At 43.7% G+C, this 23,359-nt stretch overlaps 1 protein-coding gene across 5 annotated transcripts in view; it reads left to right on the top strand.

Moving 5' to 3' along the window:
- The window catches only part of Rtn1 (reticulon 1), a 197,306-nt gene that overhangs the window by 101,443 nt on the left and 72,504 nt on the right, over window positions 1-23,359 (top strand). For 4 of the 5 annotated variants that reach the window (NM_153457.7, XM_030246489.1, XM_006515323.2 and 1 more), the window contains exon 3: window positions 3,194-3,955. The exons of the other annotated variant lie outside the window; for it this stretch is intronic. In NM_153457.7, coding sequence (NP_703187.2) covers window positions 3,194-3,955 — 762 coding nt within the window. The remainder of the gene's footprint in view (window positions 1-3,193; window positions 3,956-23,359) is intronic. 5 annotated transcript variants of the gene reach the window in all.

Here is a 23,359-nt window from a genome sequence, read left to right as displayed (position 1 = left end):
CAGCTCAGATGTGAACTGTGGTGAAAGAGGGCTGGGGAGATGGCTCAGTGAGGACCAAAGTTCTGAGCCCTCCCATCCACATAAATGCTGGCTGAGAGGGCATGTCAGCCCTGTAACACTGTAGTCACAGTGCTTGAGGGACAGGGACAGGAATTATCAGAATACTCTAGCTATACTACCTGAGTCAGCAAACTCTGGGTTCCAGTGAGAAGCTGCCCTGCATCATCATGCAGCGATTGATGCCCAACAGCAGCATTACCTTCCTGTTCTCCCATTCTCTGAAACCATCAATCCACATTCTTTATGCATTTGCTTATTCTAAACTTTTATATAAATGTAATATTATAATAATGCAGCTCACCATGACGTATTTCACTTAGCACAGTAACTTGAGGTATGCTTTCTCATGCCTCTATATTTCACTGTCTCCTTCCTTTTTATGGCCAAAGAATATTCCACTATAAGGCCATATCACACTTAATTTATCCACTTATTAGTTAAGGGGTACTGGGGTTGTTCCCACCTCTTATTTAGGTCACCGTTTCATCTAAAGTAAGGTTTTCATGTAGCATGAAGGAGGGTTCTGGCTTCATCCTTTTGCATATGATTACCCAATCACTTTTCCTCTCTTCATTTACAAATGATAACCGGTCCCATCTTAGACCTGGGCTTCCTTAAAACAGGGAAAGCATGGGGCACATGAAACAGCGAAGGCATTTGAAACAGAAAGTCACACATTTAGATTCACGGCAAGTCATTTCTGCCAGGACACCAGCAATCCACTCAGAGGCTGCAACTGAAGAGACTGAGACCGTGTTGTGTAAGGGAACCAGTAGACAACAGCAAGACCTTCGTGTAGGGAGACATTACTCTCCCTAGACCAAGCAGAGTAGGAGGAGGTGATTCAGAAACCTGTGAAGAGGTAGAACTTTAAAAGACACAGGGAGTTATGAACAATACCGCAGCATCTCCCTCCTTCAGCCTTTCCTATTGACTGAACCAGGGTGGAAAGGATCCTGGACAATATACAGAATACATAGAAAATGGTAGGACTGGAAGAAAGTTGCCAGGGGGTGGGGCGGGAGAAGCACTAGTGGACCGATATTACATGGTTGCTCAAGCCATTGCAACAGGTTGTAAGTGCGATACGTAAAGTGCCTGTCACCCAGCGGATGCTCGCATGCGGAGCTGCGCTGGTGCCAGCACTGTCCTCTGAAGAATCCATTCTTCAGAATGGTGCCATAGATCATGCCCCCCATTGGCACCCTTGGCCCTCCCCTCCCTCCTTCTCATCCTTAGCCCACCACGTGAAAGTAACTTCGTGTAACCTTTACACTACCACTTTGTCTGGAATCAGAGCAAGGACTTAAGCACATGGCTTACTGAAGAGAGTGACGAAAGCAGTTTGAGGTGGTACAGTAACAATCGTCAAAAAGTTTGAGAGAATGAAGCAGCTGTTTTGCGTTTTAAGTTATATTTTTAAGATTGTAATAGTTATATTTCTCCTGTCCCTTTCATCCCTCCAAAGTCTCCCCAGTGCCCTGTCCTGCTCCACTTCAAGGTCATGACCTTCCCCACTTAATTCCTAATGCTGCATACATATCTATAAGTATAAACTCCTCAGTCCACATAATGTTACTTGTGTTCAGGAGAAACAGTTGTTTTAAGACACTTCAAACATTTCTCTACTCCAGTGATCACTCTCTCTACAGATAAACTTCTCTTGAGCTCTGACACACCCACACTGCCTCCACTTCTTCTACCATACTCCGTGTTTATAAGTCCTTCCAGACATCATGGCCTCTTTTGGGTATTGATAGATCATTGTGACTCCGGTCTCCAGGCTTTTGCACTGCTTGGCACACTTTTCCTTTGGAAACAAAGGGTTAAATCTAGGTCCGCCTCTTACAGAAGTCTCATCTGATCTGTTTAAAGCAGAAGCCTCTTCCCACCCTGTCCAGAGCAGCTGATTCCCCTAGCCTACTCTGCTTCTCCCTCCTGGCACTCGCTAGGACACCCCAGGCACTTGCTATACATACTGCTGTGTGATGTGACCCCTTGCCATTCGAACTTTTGACCCTGCTTATGATGTGTAGGGTAAAGTTGGTCCTGCTTTGTAGAGAATTTTAAAACTCTAAAATACGTTATCTGGTCCTCTCAGAACCCTAGAGCCACAGATGATGCAGCCATGAACAATATAATAAGATGATCTTGCCTCCCTAGAACCCCATAGTGATCCTAATATTCTGTAGGAAACTTTGGATGCTCAGTTCTTGCCACGTAAGGTCCAGAGATGGACGTCTAAGGTACCGGGAAGAAAGGCCCTGCCTGCTCTATAGCAAAACAGTACCAAACTCCTGAACACTGTTGCCATGGTGATTTCAACAGCCAAGCTCAGCAGGGTTGCCAGTGTGGCCTCCAGGCCATCTGGAGGAACATCAGGCAGAAGGCAGACACTTGCCCTGGGGACGGGGTGACTCTGAGTTGATGTCTTCTCAAGATGGGGTCAACAAAGTACAGCAGTGGGCTGCTATAGCTGCAGTCCCATGAGGTGGCACGGCTGATAATCCTCTTGGGGGTGGGGGTGGGGGTGGGGAGGGAAGCAGAAATGGCAAAACCTTTGAATTTTAGGCTTTAAAAATAAAAACATTCTCATGAGAAATGTAAAGCTCAGAAGTCTAGCCAAAGTCCATCTCCTCTTATTGACAGAGACAGAATGGGCTGCCCTGGGCATGGGGTAAGGATAACTTTCAGATTTCTTGATGTTGGTGGACTCAATTAGGGATATGTGTCCATTTGATTATCTGATGAAATCTGTGTAGCTGAGAAACTCCCTCGAGGGAATGAATCAGAAATTAAAATGACTTCTAGAATCTTTGGTGCACCAAAACAGACAGGACAGCCAAGATTCTGTTGCTAAGAAATGACAGGGTCATTTTTAAAAACAGCTAGATTAAGATGGATAGGTATGTAAATTAATTGGGCCACAACAGTAATTAGCCTTAGTTTAGGTGGCTTGTCTTTCCAGCAAAGCCCTGGAAACAGACTATTTCTGTACTAATGAGATGTGTGTTTCTCAAGCAACGACAAAACATCTCCCCTAATGGAATTTTGTTTTATTTCTTTTCTCTGTGTCCATCTGTCTGTCCGTGTGTGTGCCTCTCTGGCTCTCTTTCGCTCTGTGGGAGGACAGAACCATCTGCTGCAGAGTCCCAGGGGAAAGGCAGCGTCTCCGAGGATGAGTTGATTGCTGCCATTAAAGAAGCAAAGGGGTTATCATATGAAACCACCGAGAGTCCAAGGCCAGTGGGCCAGGTGGCCGACAAACCCAAAACCAAGACCAGGTCTGGGCTGCCCACCATCCCCAGTCCCCTCGACCAGGAGGCCAGCAGTGCCGAGTCCGGAGACTCAGAAATTGAGCTGGTGTCAGAGGACCCCATGGCCTCTGAGGATGCCCTGCCCTCTGGCTATGTGAGCTTCGGTCATGTGTCGGGCCCGCCCCCCTCTCCTGCCTCTCCATCCATCCAGTACAGCATCCTGCGGGAGGAGCGTGAGGCCGAGCTGGACAGCGAGCTCATCATCGAGTCCTGTGATGCCTCCTCAGCCTCGGAGGAGAGCCCCAAGCGCGAGCAGGACTCGCCCCCGATGAAACCGGGTGCCCTGGACGCCATCCGCGAGGAGACAGGCTCTCGGGCCACCGAAGAACGAGCGCCCAGCCACCAAGGCCCTGTGGAGCCCGACCCGATGCTCAGCTTTGCCCCCGCTGCCGCCCTCCAATCCCGCCCAGAGCCATCGTCTGGAGATGGAGCCTCGGTCCCGGAGCCGCCCAGATCACAGCAGCAGAAGCCTGAAGAGGAAGCTGTGAGTTCCAGTCAAAGTCCCACGGCCACCGAAATTCCTGGACCACTTGGTTCTGGCCTCATGCCCCCTCTGCCTTTCTTCAACAAGCAAAAAGGTAAAGGGGACAGCTTTTCTGGTTCAAGTAGGGTCGTCCTGCCAGAGTCCTTCCTGGGTGCCCTGAGGTATGCCCCAGGAAGCTGAACAGTCACCATGATTGTGTCTGGGGCCAGTGGCCCATTGCCACTGCGGTCTGTTTTCCTGTGAGTTAAGCATCTTTTCTCTTTCCATGCCTTAATCACAAAGGGTTCTGTGTGCTCCCCAGGACTGTAGTCGGTGACCCCATCCTTCCTTCCACTCCAGGGCTGGCTACCTCTGTGGACAAGTGAAGCTTTGCTTGGAACTGTCCAGACTTGTTGCCAGTGTCTTCCTACTTAAAGACGGGGGATGGCTAAGTCCCTTCATGCCTAAACCCGCTTTTAGCTCAGTTTTGCCTAAATGGGCCGTGTGTAGACCAGCCGCATCCTTTCTCATACCCAAGGAAAGAGAGTTTTGGTTTTTGAGTTCTAGATAATCGGAAAAGACAGCCACCAAAACTGCTCGCACCGTTTCTTCTGTCCCCCAGTGGCACCTAATATGATTCAGTAGTTTTTAAAGTTGCTTATAATTTAGAATTATTTTACTTTAGTCATTAGCTTCTCCCTCAAAGAAAGTCTTCAAATGAAAGAACTCAGTATTTTGTCATCTAGAATCCGTGGGTATAAAGGAGATTTTTTTCCCCAGTATCTCAAGTTGCCCAACACACCTGGTTGCAGATTCTTCATGGATTTCAGAGGGAAAAGAACCAGATGGCCAGATGAGGCAGGCGCTACTTACTCTCAGAGCGCGCCTTCGCTCCAGGGCCCCTGCTCTCCATCTTCTCCACTTTCTGTTTCTTTCTTTCTTCTTCTTCTTCTTCTTTTTTTTTTTTTTTTTTTTGGTTTTTCGAGACAGGGTTTCTCTGTGTGTAGCCCTGGCTGTCCTGGCACTCACTTTGTAGACCAAGCTGGCCTCGAACTCAGAAATCCGCCTGCCTCTGCCTCCCGAGTGCTGGGATTAAAGGCGTGCGCCACCACGCCCGGCTCACTTTCTGTTTCTTGACAAGTATTTTGCCCTCTTGAGATAATTGATTTCAAAGGTATACCCTCTTGGGTATAGCTTTTGCTAACCTTTAGTGCCTCGTATAAAAATAGAGAACAAACTCTTTCTTATTGGAAAGCCAACACACGGCACATTAAAATGATCACTAAAATGGGAGGATCTAGAGCAGTATATTACAAGATATCCTCATTACATGCTTGTGGAGGCCAAGATAACTTTTTTCCCCCAGTTTTGTGGAGCAACCCAATATCCTCAGCCTGTTGCCTCTTGATTATCCAAATAACTAGCTCCAGGATTTAAAGTGCATTATTTGCATGGGATGGGAGGGTATTTGAAGTCAAATTTAAGAGTAAGAATGCATATTTGCTTGGCAACCTTTGAAACTAATTTAGATTATTTTTCGACCACTCTGACTGGGATGGGGAAGAGCCCCATGGCATGCAGGAGCTGCGCCGACATGAACAGCTTTAGCCTCCTGAGCCTGAAATGGTTGAGCTACAGTCCTGCTGCCATGTAACATATGACAGGCAGGCCCGTTTCCTTCCCAAATCGGAGAGACAAGCTCCACAGCTGGGGTTAGCAGACATCTGCTGAAGACCTAAAAAGCAGGAGCTCTGGACTCGAGCAAGGGCTGGAGCGAGCAAGGGCTGGAGCACACTCCTTTTATGACCAATTTGATATCGTTCAGATCTCACCCCATAAGGCTTAGACTGTCTGTTGTTAAGTTTAGATACTGGAGAAGAGGTAGTAGAAGTCTTTTCAAAAGATTGAGGGGCCCCAGGGTGAATAACCTCTGCTCGCTCTTGCCCTGAGGGGTCCTTTGAAATCTACTCTCCCACTGAAATCCACTGCTCAGCTGCTCTCCATGCTGGGAAAGCCAAGGCCCGGAGGCCCCAGAGGATGGCTCAACAGCAGAGGGCTGTTGGATCTTTGAGGTTCCCTCCGGTCTGTGCAGCTCCATTTCAACAGAGAAAGCTTGCTGCTGCGAAGCTGCCCCCTAGCTGATCTTAATCACTTTGGCTGGCCGGCTGGTTGCTCCTTAAGCAAAGCTTGACTGCCCCTAACTGTGAGGTCAAGTCTGCTTGTGTCCAGTAAAGCATCAGTAGCAGATGTATTTGGGTTTATGCGTCGCAGGCATTGGACTGGCCTCACAGGCGCCGGCTCTGCTTCTCAGGACTTGGAAACATTTAGAATAAGACTCAGCCTTCCGATGGCACCATGGTATGAGACAGGTTTACTGGCCCCAGGTCTGTGATTTGGAGCTTTCTTACCCTTCAGAGCCCTCTACAGCTATAGAGCTGAAGAGAAAATATTTTTCTTTGTGTCTCATTTCCCTCCCGTGCAGGCCTGTTCTCCTGCGCCCTGCGTTCTCATCCTCCGCACCTCTAGAACAGTCAGTTCAGCCCTCAGACTCTGAAGGGGGGATTCATTCTCATTTCTGAAAGGTTATCTCAACTCTCGGGAATGTGCAAATGAAAAGACTAATTTTAAAAGTCCTCAATTAATCATTTAACAGCAAATCTGACTCATCGGGCTAGGTGAAGGCTAGGCTATGGCAGTCAGCTGTCACAGCCCCACCCAAGCCTGTTCTACTGCAAGTCACAGTGGCTCTCCGCTTGTCAGACCCATTGCCTCTTTTCCATCTAAGTTTTCTTGTCCTCTCGGGAAATATAGCAGTGTAGTCCTGATCTATCTTTAAAGCACTGTATGGAAAAAATAGTTTCAATTAAAAGCAAGCAAGCAAGGAAGGAAGAGAGAGAGGAAGAGAGAGAGAGAGAGAGAGAGAGAGAAAGGGGGAAGGAAGGAAGGAAGGAAAATAATACTGGTTAAGGGACTAGAAAAATGGTGCAGCTGATAAGAGCGTTTGTTGCTCAGTTTCCAGCACTTAGGTTGGGTGGCTTACAAGCCCCTGTATCTCCAGCTCCAAGGGAATCTATAGCCCTCTTCTTGCCTCCAAGGGCAGTGCAGTCACATGCATATACATGCACACATACATACATACATACATACATACATACATACATACATACACAAACACATACCCCACACCCCAGACACACACATACACATACACTTAAAAAATTAAGCTATAAGAAGTAAAATACTGGTTAAGAAAGTAATGAATAATTTTGCATGGATTTTTTATTGTATGAATAATGTGATATTGTATATATTATTTTGTAAAATTTAATTACTTTTATTATTTTTTTTTCTGAGGCAGGGTCTCACCAAGTTGCTCAGGTTGGGGTTAAATCAACTCTGTAATCCAGGCAGTCTCTGAATGTGTAAGTCTGTGTCACACTTCCACATCTGAGATCACAGGTCCCAGCTTTATGTCATCTCACTGAAGAGTTAGGTGAAGGATTCTCAACTGCTCTGCCACCCCTCCTCAGGGTTTTTCTCTTCTTATTGCACTGATGTTTCTCCTTCCTGGCTCTTCCCTGTCACCCTCTTTCCCCACCCTTTTTGCCCTTTTCCAGTTGCCCTGGAAGTGTTCCAGAGTTCTCTCCTTTCCTTTTTTCCTCCTTCGGGTCCTGGATCCCAGGCTAACCTCCACTGTGGGCTTTTAGCTAATGGGTTTTATGTGGTAAATTCCCAGTTTGAAGACATCTCTTTTAAGCTCCAAGTTTGTTTCTGCACTGTGACTGGATAACTGGCAGGACTTCCTGAATTCATTTCATCCATGTTATTTGTCTGAATCTCTCCTTTCCTTCTGCTTCTTCTTTTTCATTCTCAAGCAAATGAAGTGATGTTATGTAAGTTCTGCTTGTCCTTCATGATTATAACTCTCACATCTGAAACACTGGCTTAGGGCTGGGTTTGTAGCTCAGTGGTAGAGAGCTTATCTAACATTTGTAAGGCCCTGGTTTCTATTTAGCCCTGCCAAAAAGAAGGTATTATAAAGATAGTCTGATAATAACTATTGCTGTCTCAAATAGCCATACACTTTTGTACTATAAAGTTTTCATCCCTCTGAAATCCTACTGTAGGCACGTGTGTGTGTGTGTGTGTGTGTGTGTGTGTGTGTGTGTGTGTGTGTGTGTTATAAAATGTATATTGGATACTTGTGAAGGTGCATTTCATTTACCAAGATACACATGTAAGTATCTTTCACATAGCATTGTTGGTAATAATAAAAATATTGTCAGGAACATTCCACCCACAGGGAGATGAAGATGTAGTGGGGCTCAAGGGGTCATGTCAAATATTTATCCAGAGGTAAAGCTGGAAGCACTCCCTGCTGACCCAAGTGTAAACACTTTGGTGTCTGCAATAGTGTTTGTCTATAAAACTATCCCCCAAATGATCCAGAATGTCCTTAATATCTGAAAACACTATCAAAATAAGCACGCACAATATAACAGTCACCACTGTTGAACCCTCAAGAGTCACCCAGTCACCCAGTTTGAGAAACACGGCTCTCTGGCAGCTGTCCCTTCACAGTTGCCCGATGCCTGCAGTACTATTAAAAGTTCGTGCCCCTGCCCTGCCTCTGCCCTGAAATTACAGAATGAGAATGAGCAAGGACCTAAATGTGAACTTCAGATGGGTACACTGGAGCCTGAGAGTTGCTTTATTTCTCTGAGGAGCTCTGCAGCGGGGCGGGACAGTTATGAACGTCGCAAGGCTGCCCCAGGCACCTGTGTTTTTAGAGAAAAGCTACCGGAGGCTTTCAAATGATCCCACCTCTGCTGGATAGAGCAGCTCCTTCCCTGCACCCCGGGAAGAGAGGTGGGGCAGGGCCTCTGCAGCCTCTGCCTCTCTATGGTGCCAACTGCACAGCCTGAGGAAACTGGCAGGAAAGGCAGTGTTCACAGGAAGGCTGCCAGGCGGGGTCTCCACACCTAGACAAGGTCTTCACCTGCTGAGTGATGACCCCTGCCTTTGTTGTCACTTTTCAGTGTCACACAATAAATTGTGTCCATCCCATAGTATTTGGGAGAGAAACCAAAGTCAGTATGACCCATTTATGCTTCTTCTGGTAATTCTAAAACTAACTAAGTCATCATACTTAGCTGCTTCTGTAGGATTGCATTAATAAATCTGGCCCTAGAGATTCTTGGAAAATCTCTTCCTTTCACAGTAGAAATTTCAGCATCAGCCGGAGGCCTGACACTCTGCTGCTACAGCGGCTGCTTCCTGTCAGTTTTCATCAAGATGGAGCAGCAATTAATTGCCTGATGTAGCCTGGCTCTTGTGTCAGTGTGAGCCAGTGTATCCGCCAGGGTTCTCGAGAGGGGGAGAGTGACTCACAGTCTAGGCACCGAGTGGCCTCACAATGGCTGTGTGCACACTGAGGAGGTCAAGAGCCTGCATACCTCAGTAAGTCCCGATCTGGCACTGGACGTATGGAGGCTTCCTAGTCAGCTGCTAGCCTTCAGTCCACATGGGAAGGCTAAAGAAGCTGGATTCTGAGGATAGTAACATAGACAGGACAAACTTACTCACAGCAAGAAACAGAAGAGGGCGAGCAAGAAGCCTTGCTCGTCCTTGGGCTTCTTCCTGTCTAGGTTGCCACTGGAAGATGCTGCTCTTTCTGATAAGGAGTTTTCCTAACTCAGCCTTTCCTGGAAAGGTTCTCACAGGCCCACCCAGAGGAGTGTCTCTTAGTTCATTCAGCCAGATCCAATCAAGTCAAGGATCTTGATGCTCATGGCAACCATACAAATCCTTAAGACACATCAGACTTCCCAACTTAGACCATTCGGAGCATCTAAGCTAATTTCATGTGGCTTTTCCCAGTGATGAAAGATGCCCTCCTCTGAATATCCCTAGAATGAGATTGCCAGTTGCCAGCTCTATCTGTTGGCTTCCATTTGTTGGCTTTTCTTCATAAAGTAGACACAAGGTTAAAGTTGCTCACATTGCACGTGGATCGATATTTTTAAAACATTGGCTCCAGGGGACTGGGGGAGATGTCCTTCTCGGCCATGGATAAAATTGTTCCAGATTGTGGAAGCCTCTGACATTTGTTATTTATAGGACAGTCTTGACACTTCTTCCTCGGGGCATGGTTCTTATATGCTGTAATATCTTGCTGTCAAATCTTGATATATAACCAACTCATTAGTAAATTTTGTCTGAGCATGGAAAGGAAATGGACTAGCTACTAAGATGGATACAAGTCAGCCTGGAACCTGTCCATGGAATAGTTCACAGATAGCAAACATTTTGGTTCTCCCAATAAATAATGACTCTATCCAAGCCCTTTGTCGCTGTTAGAAATTATCTTCAGTTACAGGGCTAAGAGGACATACTTCTAATTTTCAGAGTAAAAAAAGCCTCCAGGGGTTTCCCCTACCCCTTTGGAATGCTTGCTTCCCTTTCCGCTAAAATCAAGAGACACCATAGGCGCAGTCTCTACACTTCTAAATCTCATCGTTGTCACCACACAAAACACTCTTGAAATTCAGACAGCATACATTTCACTCAGAGATATGCTAGCCATTTCAAAGGAAGACCTTCATTTTATTCATCCTTCCTTTGATTCAAGCAATATGGCACATGATGCGTGTAACACAACCAGTGTAGCAATAACCAAGGCAGCTGTGAACAGATCCTTTGTAGACTTTGGGTTAAGGTCTGAGAAGGGCAGACCTAGAAAAGGAAATACTCCTCAGAGTTTTGTGAGAGACTGCCTGGTCATGGTGGCGTTTAGTGATTGATATGGAAGTCAAAGAAGGTTATAGAGATGAAGCAACAGAAGAGTGGATTATGGCAAGAGCTGATTAAAGACAGTTTTAGGTAGCAGAAAGTACAAAGGTAGAAAAGATCTAGGCATAGTCTAGAAACGAAGAAGAATTGATATAGCAGGATGTGTAGGCAAAGGCAGTGTTCAGAAAAGGAGTCGGTTGACTGACTCACATCACGTGCAGAGTTGGGTCTTTCCCAAGCATTCTCAGCAGACGTGAAAGAGCTTCAAACTAGGAAATGACATGACTTTCTTAGCCTTTTACATATTGGTGATATTAGGGAGGAAGGTCTGGGGAAGAGACAAGTTGGAAGACAAAAGATAATTGGGAAGCTGTTGCCAGAGCAAGACAGTAGTAGATGAGAGGAAGAAAGCAATGGCCAGGGAGACGAATGAGTGGATTGGAGCTCACTGAGTTGGAGTGGGTTGAGAGGTTGGTGCATTGGATTCATTGTGCATGTGTTTGCTAACACAGCGATTACAGATGCAAACGAAGTTATATGGGAGAAGAAATGCCTCTAAAGTTAGATGTTACTACTGTAGCCATCTGACCCTTGTGTGTGTGTGTGTGTGTGTGTGTGTGTGTTGTTCACTATTGGAAAACTACCATGGGTGTTACTACTAATACCTTTTTAGGGCAAAGAGCTGGGGGTGGGGCAGGTATTGCATTTAGTTGACTTTGATATTTAGGTGGCTCACACTGGAGCTAGGAGAAGGGTCATATTAGGCCCTTTGGAGTTTAAATGTGGCACACCATGAAGGATTATGGATAGCCAAATTGTCTCTTTAAACAGTTTTATACAAGCTTGTGTAGGGCCAGGAAATTACCAGGCTCCAAAATAGCTAAAATACAGTTCAGATATAAATAAAAATTATACTTAACAATGTCTCAGGGTGTCTATTGCTGTAACTAACAAACAAACAAACAAACAAATAAATAAATAAATCTCTATGACCAAAAGCAACTTGGGGAGAAAATGGGTTTGTTTTAGTCTGCAATCCTCAGGCTCCTAGTTCCTTGCTGAGGGAAGTTTCGGGGTAGGAACTGAAGACAGGCATCTGGAGGCAGGACCTGAAGCTCAGACAGTGGGAAAATGCTGCTGCTGTGGCCTGCTCTTCATGGCTTGTTCAACCTGCTTCCTTGTATCATCCAGGACAACCACAGTGTTGCCACTGCCCACAATGCACTGGGTCCTCCCACATCAATCATTAATTAAGACTTATGTAGAAATTTCTCAATGAAGATTCCCTCTTTGCAGATGTGCCTAGGTTTGGGTCAAGCTGACAAAATATATTAGCACAATTGGCCCCTTGTCAACTTAACACACAAACACATCACTTAGTCACTTATAACCTTTTCTTTCTTCTTCAGTCACAAGATATTAATATCATATTAATATCAGTATTGAAATTGAAAACATTCCAACTTTTAAAAGTCTCATAGTCTTTAAATTTTCAAACACTTTAAAAGTTCAGTCTCTTGAAAACATCCTTGATCGACTTGGACTTGAGCTTTGTACAAGGAGATAAGAATGGATTGATTTGCATTTTTCTACATTCTAACTTCGAGTTGAGCCAGCACCATTTGTTGAAAACGCTGTCTTTTTTCCACTGGATGGCTTTAGCTCCACATAAAACCAGATACACTGAAACTTATAGAGGAGAAAGTGGGGGAAAGCCTTGAGTACATGGGCACAGGGGAAAAATTCCTGAACAGAGCACCAATGGCTTGTGCTGTAAGATCAAGAATTGACAAATGGGACCTCAAAAATTACAAAGCTTCTGTAAGGCAAAGGACACTGCCAATAAGACAAAAAGGCCACCAACAGATTGGGGAAGGATCTTTACCAATCCTACATTCGATAGAGGGCTAATATCCAATTTATACAAAGAACTCAAGAAGTTAGACTCCAGAGAACTAAATAACCCTATGAAAAATGGGGTACAGAGCTAAACAAAGAATTCTCAACTGAGGAATACCGAATGGCTGAGAAGCACCTGAAAAATGTTCAACATCCTTAGTCAGCAGGGAAATGCAAATCAAAACAACCCTGAGATTCTACCTCACACCAGTCAGAATGGCTAAGATCAAAAACTCAGGTGACAGCAGATGCTGGCGAGGATGTGGAGAAAGAGGAACACTCCTCCATTGCTGGTGGGATTGCAAGCTGGTACAACCACTCTGGAAATCAGTTTGGCGGTTCCTCAGAAAATTGGACGTAGTACTACCTGAGGACCCAGTTATACCACTCCTGGGCATGTACCCAGAAGATGCTCCAACATGTAATAAGGACACACGCTCCATTATGTTCATAGCAGCCTTATTTATAATAGCCAGAAGCTGGAAAGAACCCAGATGTCCCTCAACAGAGGAATGGATACAGAAAATGTGGTACATTTGCACAACGGAGTACTACTCAGCTATTAAAAACAATGAATTTATGAAATTCTTAGGCAAATGGATGTATCTGAAGGATATCATCCTAATTGAGGTAACCCAATCACAAAAGAACACACATGATATGCACTCACTGATAAGTGGATATTAGCCCAGAAGCTCAGAATACCCAAGATACAATTTACAAACCACATGAAACTCAAGAAGAAGGAAAACTAAAGTGTAGATACTTTGATCCTTCTTAGAGGGGGGAACAAAATAACCATGGAAGGAGTTACAGAGACAAAGTGTGGAGCAGAGACTGAAGGAATGACCATCCAGAGTCTGCCTCACCTGGGGATCCATCCCATATACAATCACCAAACCCAGACACTATTGTAGATGCTAACAAGTGCTTGCTGACAGGAGCCTGATAAGGCTGTTTTCTGAGAGGCTCTGCCAGTGCCTGACAAATACAGAAGTGGATCTCAGGGTCCCCAATGAAGGAGCTAGAGAAATGACCCAATGAGTTGAAGGGATTTGCAGCCCCATAGGAGGAACAACAATATGAACCAACCAGTACCCCCAGAACTTGCAGGGACTAAACCACCAACCAAAGAATACACATGGAGGGACCCATGGCTCCAGCCGCATATGTAGCAGAGGATGGCCTTGTCAGTTAGCAATGGGAGGAGAAGCCCTTAATCCTATGAAGGCTCTATGCCCCAGTGTAGGGGGAATGCCAGGGTCAGGAAGTAGGAGTAGGTGGGTTGTTGAATGCGCGGGATGGGGGAGAGGGTTTTCTGAGGGGAAACCAGGAAAGGGGATAGCATTTGAAATGTAAATAAAGAAAATACCTAATAAAAAAGTAATAAAAGAAAAAGAAAAAAAAAGAGAAAGGGAAAAAAAGAAAGAAAAGAAAACATCCAAAGTCTCTTAAAAGTTAAAACACCTTTGTAAAGTAGCCAGCCTGTATTATCCAAATCTCTGAACTGTGGGCTCCTGTAAATTCAAAAATATGTTAAATAGTTTCCTACTCTAAGAAGAAAGAACCAGCGTCTAGTTACATTAAAATCAAGCCAAACCAAAGCACAGCAATCTAAATCTGCATTAGATTTCTGGGTTTCAAGATCTCCCAGGCTTGGAAAGGCTCACCACAGAGCAAGCCCTTTCAAGCTCAGACCAGCTCCACACCACAGCTGCCGCCGCCCTTGGTGGTTTCCCTATGGTACTGACATCTCCCTAGTCTCTGTTACAACTGGTTCTTTCTTCTTAGAGTAGGAAACTATTTAACATATTTTTGAATTTACAGGAGCCCACAGTTCAGAGATTTGGATAATACAGGCTGGCTACTTTACAAAGGTGTTTTAACTTTTAAGAGACTTTGGATGTTTTCTTTTCTTTCTTTTTTTCCCTTTCTCTTTTTTTTCTTTTTCTTTTATTACTTTTTTATTAGGTATTTTCTTTATTTACATTTCAAATGTTATCCCCTTTCCTGGTTTCCCCTCAGAAAACCCTCTCCCCCATCCCACGCGTTCAACAACCCACCTACTCCCACTTCCTGTAAGACTTGGTTTTACCACATATTTAAGGTTGCTGTATAATAATAAAAAGTTTACTTGTCTGAGTCTACGTTACTATGCTACTGTAGCTGACCTGCCTTCTGTGATTCTCTGAGGCCAGAAACTGCAGTTTCTGGCACTAGCACCTCTTCCTAAAAACAGCAAAGGATTAAGTAAACATCTCAGCAGGAACTGCTGGGCTCTAGCTAGTCCTAAATCACAGGAAGAAAAAGGGACACTTAGTGAAATGATTATAGAGTTTATTACTACGTTGTAAAAAGTTTCCTATGAAAACTATCTAAGGGGAAGAGTGGAAAGATCTTAAATGGGGAAAGGGAAAAATTCTTCAAAGTGGGGAAAAATCTACTCTAAGTGGGGAAAGGCAAAAAATTCTTCTCTCTTTCTCATCTCTTTGTCCTCAGTACTTATACATCCTTCAGAATACATAATCACATTTTACAAAATTCATCACAAGCTCACACAAAAAAATCAAATCATATATTGAAATAGAAGTTTATAACAGAGAATGTTTACAGGCATATCCATTAGGAGTAATTATCTGGCTAAACATCTATCACCTGTCTCAGCTCGACAGGTCCACTGAAGGTTTAAAACCATTACTAAGTTATTAGTGAAGTTTTGTATAGATCAGCCCAATCAATATTTTATCTTTTGTCCTACCACTTATAATAAATCATTAGCTCCCTTTTTTGACCGTTGGTCAATTGTTTTACAACATTTTGGGATGTGCTCTGAGTAGGAGAAAGTCTGGTTACTCTCTAAAAGCAATTAACTGGTGACACTTGCGAGACTGGCAGAGTTCTCATTGCAGTTTTGATGATCAAAAAAGGACCTAATCGAAGTCCCACTATAAAAGAGCTTAATAATACTGACATAATTTTAGGAATTCTTATAGGATCATTATTAAGGCTTAAGAAGTCATCTATTTTTCTATATAGCATCACTACAAGACAGTACATCTTCGTGGATCTGCAGAGATCTGCTCCAAAGGGGTGTGCTATTGCTTAGTGTCTGTTATATATGTTTAATAATAACAGGAAAAGCATATTAACACCAGGAATCTTTCCTAAAATGAATCCCTCACAGCCTTGCTAAATGAGGGGGAACCTGTCGCAGATTATATAACAATCTGAAGCAGGCCATCTCAGGATGATCACCTGCTAGTTATTAGCTTGTCCCATTATGGCTCCTGACACTGGCTTAATGCTTCCCTTCCAGTAGGCACTTTGGGTTTTCATAACTCTTGGCTGAGTACTAAATCTTGTAAGAGATTTCCTTGAATACAAAAACTTGGCAAAAACAAAATGTATGTGTTTCAAAACCACACTCGTTGACCTTGAATTCACTGTTACTTACTTGTCCCTGACATCTCTAGGAGATTCTAATCTCCATCAAAAGTTCCAGAGGAAATCAATTAAAGTGGATGTGGGGTGTCTGTGTGTGTGTGTGTGTGTGTGTGTGTGTGTGTGTGTGTGTGTGTGTGTAGGTTAACAGACTGCAAATGTCTGTTGCCATCCAGTGGTTGTAGTGGGAATAGAAATATCCAGCTTCTAACTTTTCACCTCAGCAAAACCTTCCACAATTTGAACGTCCCTGTTCATTTTCTTAGCCTGTGATGTAAAAGAAGGTCTTTGAATGATTTTTGCAACATCCATGTGGCAGGGCTGTTTAAGTGATAATTGGCCACTTAATTCGTCGTCATATGTTCCTTGGAATTCACGCAAGGGCATAGTTTCGAGAATATTCTGAGTAACATAGCTTTCAATTTTAAGCTAGACCGTTTGGTTTCTACCCAAACTCCCCTGAAGACTTTCTGAACCTGATTTCCTACTGATGAGAGACTTTCATTTCAGGTTCAAGGCAAGAGCTGAGGTTCAGACAGTGTTCTGGCTGACATCATAGCCACAGGACAACTCAGATGCAAAATAGGTTTTCTCAGTCGCCATTCAGTCCCATTTTCTAAGTTAATTTCCTAATTGTCGACCTGTCTCTAAGTGAAGCTAAATACCTTTCTACAACAACTTGCTTTAGGGTTCAGAGACTGAAGATTTTATTTTCTAGAAGAGTATGGATGTCAGTGGGAGTTCACAATGGTACTGTGTAATAAAACACATTATACGCAGCTAATTCAAGTGCTAACATGTCAGTCAGCTGGAAACTGTCAGTGTACAGCACTGAATCTGATTTTAAAATTAGCCAGAACATGACAGGAAAGTGAGAGTGGGAGAGACCTGAGGGAGCTGGTCACATTGCATCCACAACCAAAAACAGAGAGACAGACAGTCGTGCTTAGTACACTTGGTCCTTTGCCTTCGGTCCAGGACCCCAGCTCCAGTGATGCCCACATTTACCAAGCTGGTAACTGCAACAGTTTTACAAAGACATGGTTCTCTAAAATACTGGAAACCAGACCACAAATCAATTGACTCTAAATAACTTTGATATGAATAAACCAATCTATGTTCAGGGACTTTTCTTTCTCTTGGCTGATGCCCACGTTTATACCCTCCCTTCTTTGTATGATAAAGACATTCTTGATAAGTGTTAGATCTTGCCACTAGGATGTGTTATCATTGCAAAGCCAAGATCTTAGCTAGATTTTGATTTAGAAAGTCCCTTGTGATTTGTATGAAGACTTCATCTTTCCTCAGAGCCTGCCAGTATGACTAAAAATGAGGAAGATCTCCTTAATGGGGACGCTTGAGATGCAAACCCTAGATCTGAGGAGTTCTCAGTGAGAAAGTGACCTTCACTATTCTAGCCCCGTAAATCCTCAGTCACATCTGCATCGTCTCTAGATTTACAGCCACTTTCTTGAACTGCTAGTTTTAGCATTTTTTTTCATACATACTATTTGTGCCCGCCATAATGTGATGCTTGTTCTGTAGCTGATAGAGAGTTGTAGTTCCCAGCAGAGTGGTGCAGAGTGATACATGCTCTCTCCTGTGTAGATACTTGTACATCCCGTGTCTGGAAAGTGGCTTAATCAAGACTTCACCTACCAGCCTTTCCTGCAGCTTGAATTTATACTTTTTGTTCCCTTTGTCCACAGAAAGTGATATATCACCAGATATAGGCCATATCTGGGACAAGGCCATATCTGAGACGCAATGGCATATTTTTTCTCGTCCAAGGTCTAGGGAAGACGGCAAAAGGAAATAACCTGAAAGAGTATCAGGTTGAAAGTTCCTGCTAGTGAAAACTCACACTAAAATTAAAATCATCCTATGATAAGCCATGGTGATAGTTAATACTGGCACTTGGACTTGGCTTTCCCTCTACCCACTTATCACTAGTTCTGTGACGTTGGAACGATAAGGCTGTCTGTGGTTTTATTTTTTATTTTTTATTTTTGTCTGCTCAAAGAGGGAAATAGTGCCTACTACGTTGCTTGTGAGTATTGAGATGATTTAGGTTAAGTGTTTACTCTCTCATTTTACTGCTATTCAAATATTCATGTTAGTCAGAGTTATACAACAAAATGGGACTTCTGAAGAATCTAGTCCAGTTACTCATTTAATGCAGTTTCTGCAACAATGGTCTCTTTTTTTTAAATTAATTAACATTTTAAGTAAGAAGTTGATAGGTTTCTTTTACTTAGTTTGATTGACTAATTTCCAGTGCTGTAAAGGAAGTTGGCTTGCTCTCACTAATAACCTCTTCCAATACAGTAGGGCAGGTCACCTTGGGGAGGTGTCCTAAAGCCAACTGACCCAATTTATCATGTCGTATTGAGCACTGTTTTCAGTGTACTCTAAATATCCCCAAATATAATCGTTGGTCATAACGCCCATAGGCCAATATCTGTCTAGTTAGAGTTAACCACCACCAAGTTAATGCAATTTACCCTGTGTGTGTTCTTGTGATCTTCAATTTGGTCCTCATCTCAATGAAGGTAGACTCCCACCCATAGTGGGCAGCACCATTTCTCTGACTATGGGTTTTGGGTTCCTACCTTGATGTCCCTGAACAATGGACTGGAACTATAAGTCAAACAAACCTCCCCGCCCCCCAAATTGGTGGTGGCTATGTTATTTGATCATAGCAACAGAAATGGAACTCAAACATGGTTTGCCTGCCAGAACCCACATCAACCTGACCAGTCATGATACATGAGCGCCCGCAGAAAGCCAGCGCTTCTGGTGCATTGATCTCTTGTTTGAGCTTCCTCAGCACTTACCACCTAACGGCCTGCTCAACTGCTTTTATCTCTAAACCCTTGAGATCAGCCTTCTGTTCACTGGGGTATCCCTGTTGTCTGTCATGAAGCCTCCTAGTCAGTGGCTTCTCAATGAACATTTGATGAGCAGATGAATCCCAGATGATGACTCCAGACAGGAGGTGCAGTTGCTGGTGTGGACTTTCACTGAATGCCAGTGTGCTTTGTAGTTTATGCTCTTCCCACAAAGCCCATTTAAATGTTATTATACCTAGTGAAAGGTTAAAGAATAATGGAGCAATTAAAAAGAGAGCTCTGTGTGGAGATCACCTGCTGTTACTGGTGAAGGACTTTGCCTCTTGGCTGTACTCCCCTGGGGTGATCAGCTCTGGAAAGGGCAATGGAGTTGGCAGGGAAAGATGCTTTTAGAGGTTCCGTGGAGGTGGTCAGTAATAGATTGGAGTTGATAAGCCAAGGTGGCATCGCTGTGGGCCAACGTTTAACTGTTTGTTTGCTGAACTGAACCTGGAGAACATTTGTGTACAGGCCAATCTACTAAAGTTTTATAACCTCCATACAATGGAAAACTTTCTGAATAATTTTTTTTTGGTACTCTGAATACAGAAGAACCTTACTAAAAACCAAGTTTGTTATTGAGGTGATTATAGAGATTTGACAAATGATATAGATGTTCTAGAGTAAGACAGATTTGGGTGTGAATCCCCATCTATCACTTACTGGCCCAAAACTTCCAAAGCCTTATCTATGATAAAGATAAAGATATTTTGTCCTCTCTGCAATTGTAATGAGATTATGAACTGAGTGATGCTTTTGAAGTAGTCAGGCTGATAGAACTGGAACATCACAAATTGCAGCAATTACACTCCCATTTTTTAATTGGGCTGTGTTTTCTGTACTACCTCAAATGCTACATGCTCAGGTTGCAGGTTGTTTAAGGACCCAGGAGAATGTGAGACTGCAAGGGGGCTGTCCTTGGTGGATGAGCCTTCTGGCCAGGTGTTCCTGAGGCTGGCTTGATGCTCTGCCTATGTAATTCTGCCTTGGTAGCCACGCCCCACACCTGCCAGTCAGCAGCCTGCCCTTTGATAACCTCATCATTCATATTCCCTCAAACAATGAGAGGTATGAATTAGCCACTTTGTCAGGATCTGGTGAAGCCCACCTGGCACAGCTGCCTTCTTGGGCTTAACCTTTAGCCTGAGCCCTAATCTCTGTTTTTATCAGCTGTAGCCAGACAGCTAAAAGGCAGTAGAAACTTTAGAGACAGGACTTTAATGACTTGTTTGAATCCAGTGTGACATATACCAGGTTGCTGCCCTCCGCACATCACCCTCAGATCAGGCAGCTTCCCACATAAAGGTTTGTCTGCATTGTTTTTCAGGACTGCTACCTTCTGGTAAACGGGTATTTCCGAGACATTTGAATAACAGTGAGGCAGGATTTAATGTTTTCACAATAACAAATATGGGGTGACTCCTTTAGACTAGATAAGCAACGGTTTGAGAGTTTGTCACATAAAATGTTACTCCATTCATAAAAAAATGTCTGCATAAAAACCCCTTTCAGTTATCTTAAATGGAAAACAAGCTTGCCTATGCACTCTTTGGATGGTGCAATGTAGCAAATAGGAAATAGGCTTCACATAGAACTTCTTGTCTCAGCGGTGGGAAGGAGGCGTGCTACTGGAAGGACTTGACTGTTTGCTGTTTCTTCTTTACCCACGTCACACCTTTTTAAAGCCCATGGGCAGGATTTGAGACGCATTGACAAGGAACTTCTGCCCATTAACAATATATATTTTGGTAGCAGGTAAAGACTGACTCTTCAAATACCTGACTCTAACTAATGATTTGGAATGAGTCTCCATAATCTATACATTGAGATATTTAAAAATGATCTCTAAGCAAAATTTCAACTCACAGATTAGAATAACAGGATGAGTTTTCATTTATAACTTGGCAGAATTTAGCACTAGGATCCTGTCATGTTGGTTGTATTGGTTTTGGGGGAAGTATTTTAAAAATAAAGTTGCTATCATGGAAATGTTTCAATGTGCATATCCAAAACCAGAAACATTTTTCTTGCATAACCTCAGAACTATTGATACTTTAAATAAATATGTCATATTTCTCTAATACTCTTCCAATTCCCCCCTTTCAGTTGATCTATTTTAATTAGCATGTGAGCAAAGGTGTCTTAAATGATGACAGAAATCAGGGCAACGCTCTGTGTGCTAGTTGGTTATTAGGTAGGGCTCCTTTGTCTATGACAAACATTTTTTACCAGGAAAGTTTTTACACATAGAGAATCATTATGAGATTCTTCACTGTTCACATGGTTGTATGACTCTCTTATTAGCTCTGCTCTTGACTTTTTGGTGACCAAGATTTCATAGTCTTTATACTTCTGATTTAATGAGAAAATCAGAGACTATTCCGTGACTCCTCTTCTCTGGGAGGAAGCCTTGAAGAACCCAGGCAAAGTGGATGGCCAATATGCTGTGACATTGCGCTGCTTATAAATCTCGAGAGTATCTTCTCCTCTGACTGGATAGCCACTGCACTTTGTAAGTGTTATTGAGTCTGACTTTCAGCTGACAAGACTTTCTGGGGCATCCCCCAGAGAGCCGGATGCTGCAGGGTTACCAGCAGAGTCACCACCGTGGGTTAGTGAGAAACTAACAAACACCCGATCTAAAACTGGAGCGTTTGGAACAGTGTGTTTACACCTTACGCAATGCCGGTTGTATTTCAACATTTTCCAAAAATATCACACAAAGGTATTTAGAAAGAAGAAAAACAAATCTGGTTTGTAAAGTGTTTGTCTGAGGACTGCCACTGTTGCCATGGGATTCACAGAAGCAGATTTTCACGGCTTCATCAGACCGAGCCTGTTTTTTGAACAGGTTCCGGGGAGAGTGGGCTCCTGCTGCCCTGTTCTGGGTGTTTTCGTTAGACTTAACTCAGCCTTAGGAATATCAACATTTCCTTTGTACAAAAAGTACATTGGGTGATAATGCCTAGGTTTGCTTTTAGCAGACAGCTTTAGCGATACCAGATTTATTTTCCTATCTGCTGCTTGTTTCTAAATAGACATCATGTAACCAGCTTCACACGGCTCGTCTTGGAGCATAGGCAAATGTTAGCTTAATATTTGAGTGCCATCTGCTGTAAGTTCCATGGCATTCAAGCCCATCTGGCTTCCGTGCGGCAAGTCCCCTTTCTTTTTAACATCTCAGTAGAACGCAGCCCAAGCCTCGCACACTGATGGGGCCGACTCTTCCACTGATCACCGCATGGGGCTGCTGTCCAAGGATCATGTTCTCTTGGCTCTCCATGCACCTTTCCCGGAGACTTGTGCTTCAGCTTCGGGAAGCACGTGCAAGCGTGTGATGTAACTAAGCAGTCAGTGTGTTCCTAAGTCCCTTTGCTTTATCTGAAATAGCAGTCTGACTCTCAGTGGGTGAACATTTGCCACCTCAGTAAAGTTACTGAATAAACGATTATTAAGAACAGAGTATATGCTGGGCTTTTTAGAAGACATTGGAATGGAGGGAGTGGAGAACAGGAAGACTGTCTGCTGCCCTGACATCCCATCCATGAAGGAGATTAATGTATCCACACAAATGAACCCAGATAACTCAGAGCAAGGTGGTGATAGGCAGTGTGAAGTTAAGTCCAGTCCAGAGGTATAGGCAGTCTGGTTCATTTCTCTTGACCTACTTTTACTAGCTTTGAAGTCAAGTTGATCTGAACACTGAACATCATGAGAAGACTAATATTTCTATCAGTAGTTGTGGTAGGAGGTTCTAGAGTCAAGCAATCAGAATTGTAAGCAGGTCATGTAGGCTCATCTTTATTTACGTTATTAGACGTGTCTATACCCACACTCTCATGGATTCCTGAATCAAGTACATAGGAATTCCTGGGTAGGAGCTGAGGAGCCTAAGGTGACTAAGACCCAGTCCTTGAAACCAGACATTGGTAGAGACATGCAGCTAAAAATGATGTCACAAAACATTCCAGGCACACTGAAGGCCACACTTACCCCGGCCTCTCTGTGTTGCTGACTTACACTGCAACAGCTGAGCCGTATCTGTATTCATATCTTTCTGTACTTATTTATCCACAGCTTCCAAAATCTGGGGGCCGGGGGATTATTAGTGGAATATTGATCCCGTTCTTCTTCCCGTTCCCCTTTACTTCAAAGGAAGAGATTAGGTTGTCCAAAAGTAATAACAGTATTTGTTTGGTTTACTGGGGGTGGGGTGGCAAATACAGAAATAATTGTTGCTTCAATTGCCCGAGTACCAGTTTCAGATGCTGAAATGATGACACACTACTGCGGGGGGTGGGGTGCAAATGTGTTTTCTACCTGGCTTCTCCCTGTTATGTGGTACATTTGGAGTTACTGCATAGCTTGAGAAACTCAACAGACCTTTGTATAACTGAAATTAAACATTTAACCTCCATAGAGGCCATCAGGGATCAGGTACAAAGTGGGGCAGAGAGGAGGGATGGAGGAAGCTGCACATTCGTATTGGATTGTTC

Source organism: Mus musculus, chromosome 12 (assembly GCF_000001635.26).
Source record: "Mus musculus strain C57BL/6J chromosome 12, GRCm38.p6 C57BL/6J".
Taxonomy (NCBI): domain Eukaryota; kingdom Metazoa; phylum Chordata; class Mammalia; order Rodentia; family Muridae; genus Mus; species Mus musculus.
The sequence above is the reverse complement of the archived record's forward strand: the minus strand, read 5'-3'. Positions and strand labels throughout refer to the sequence as shown.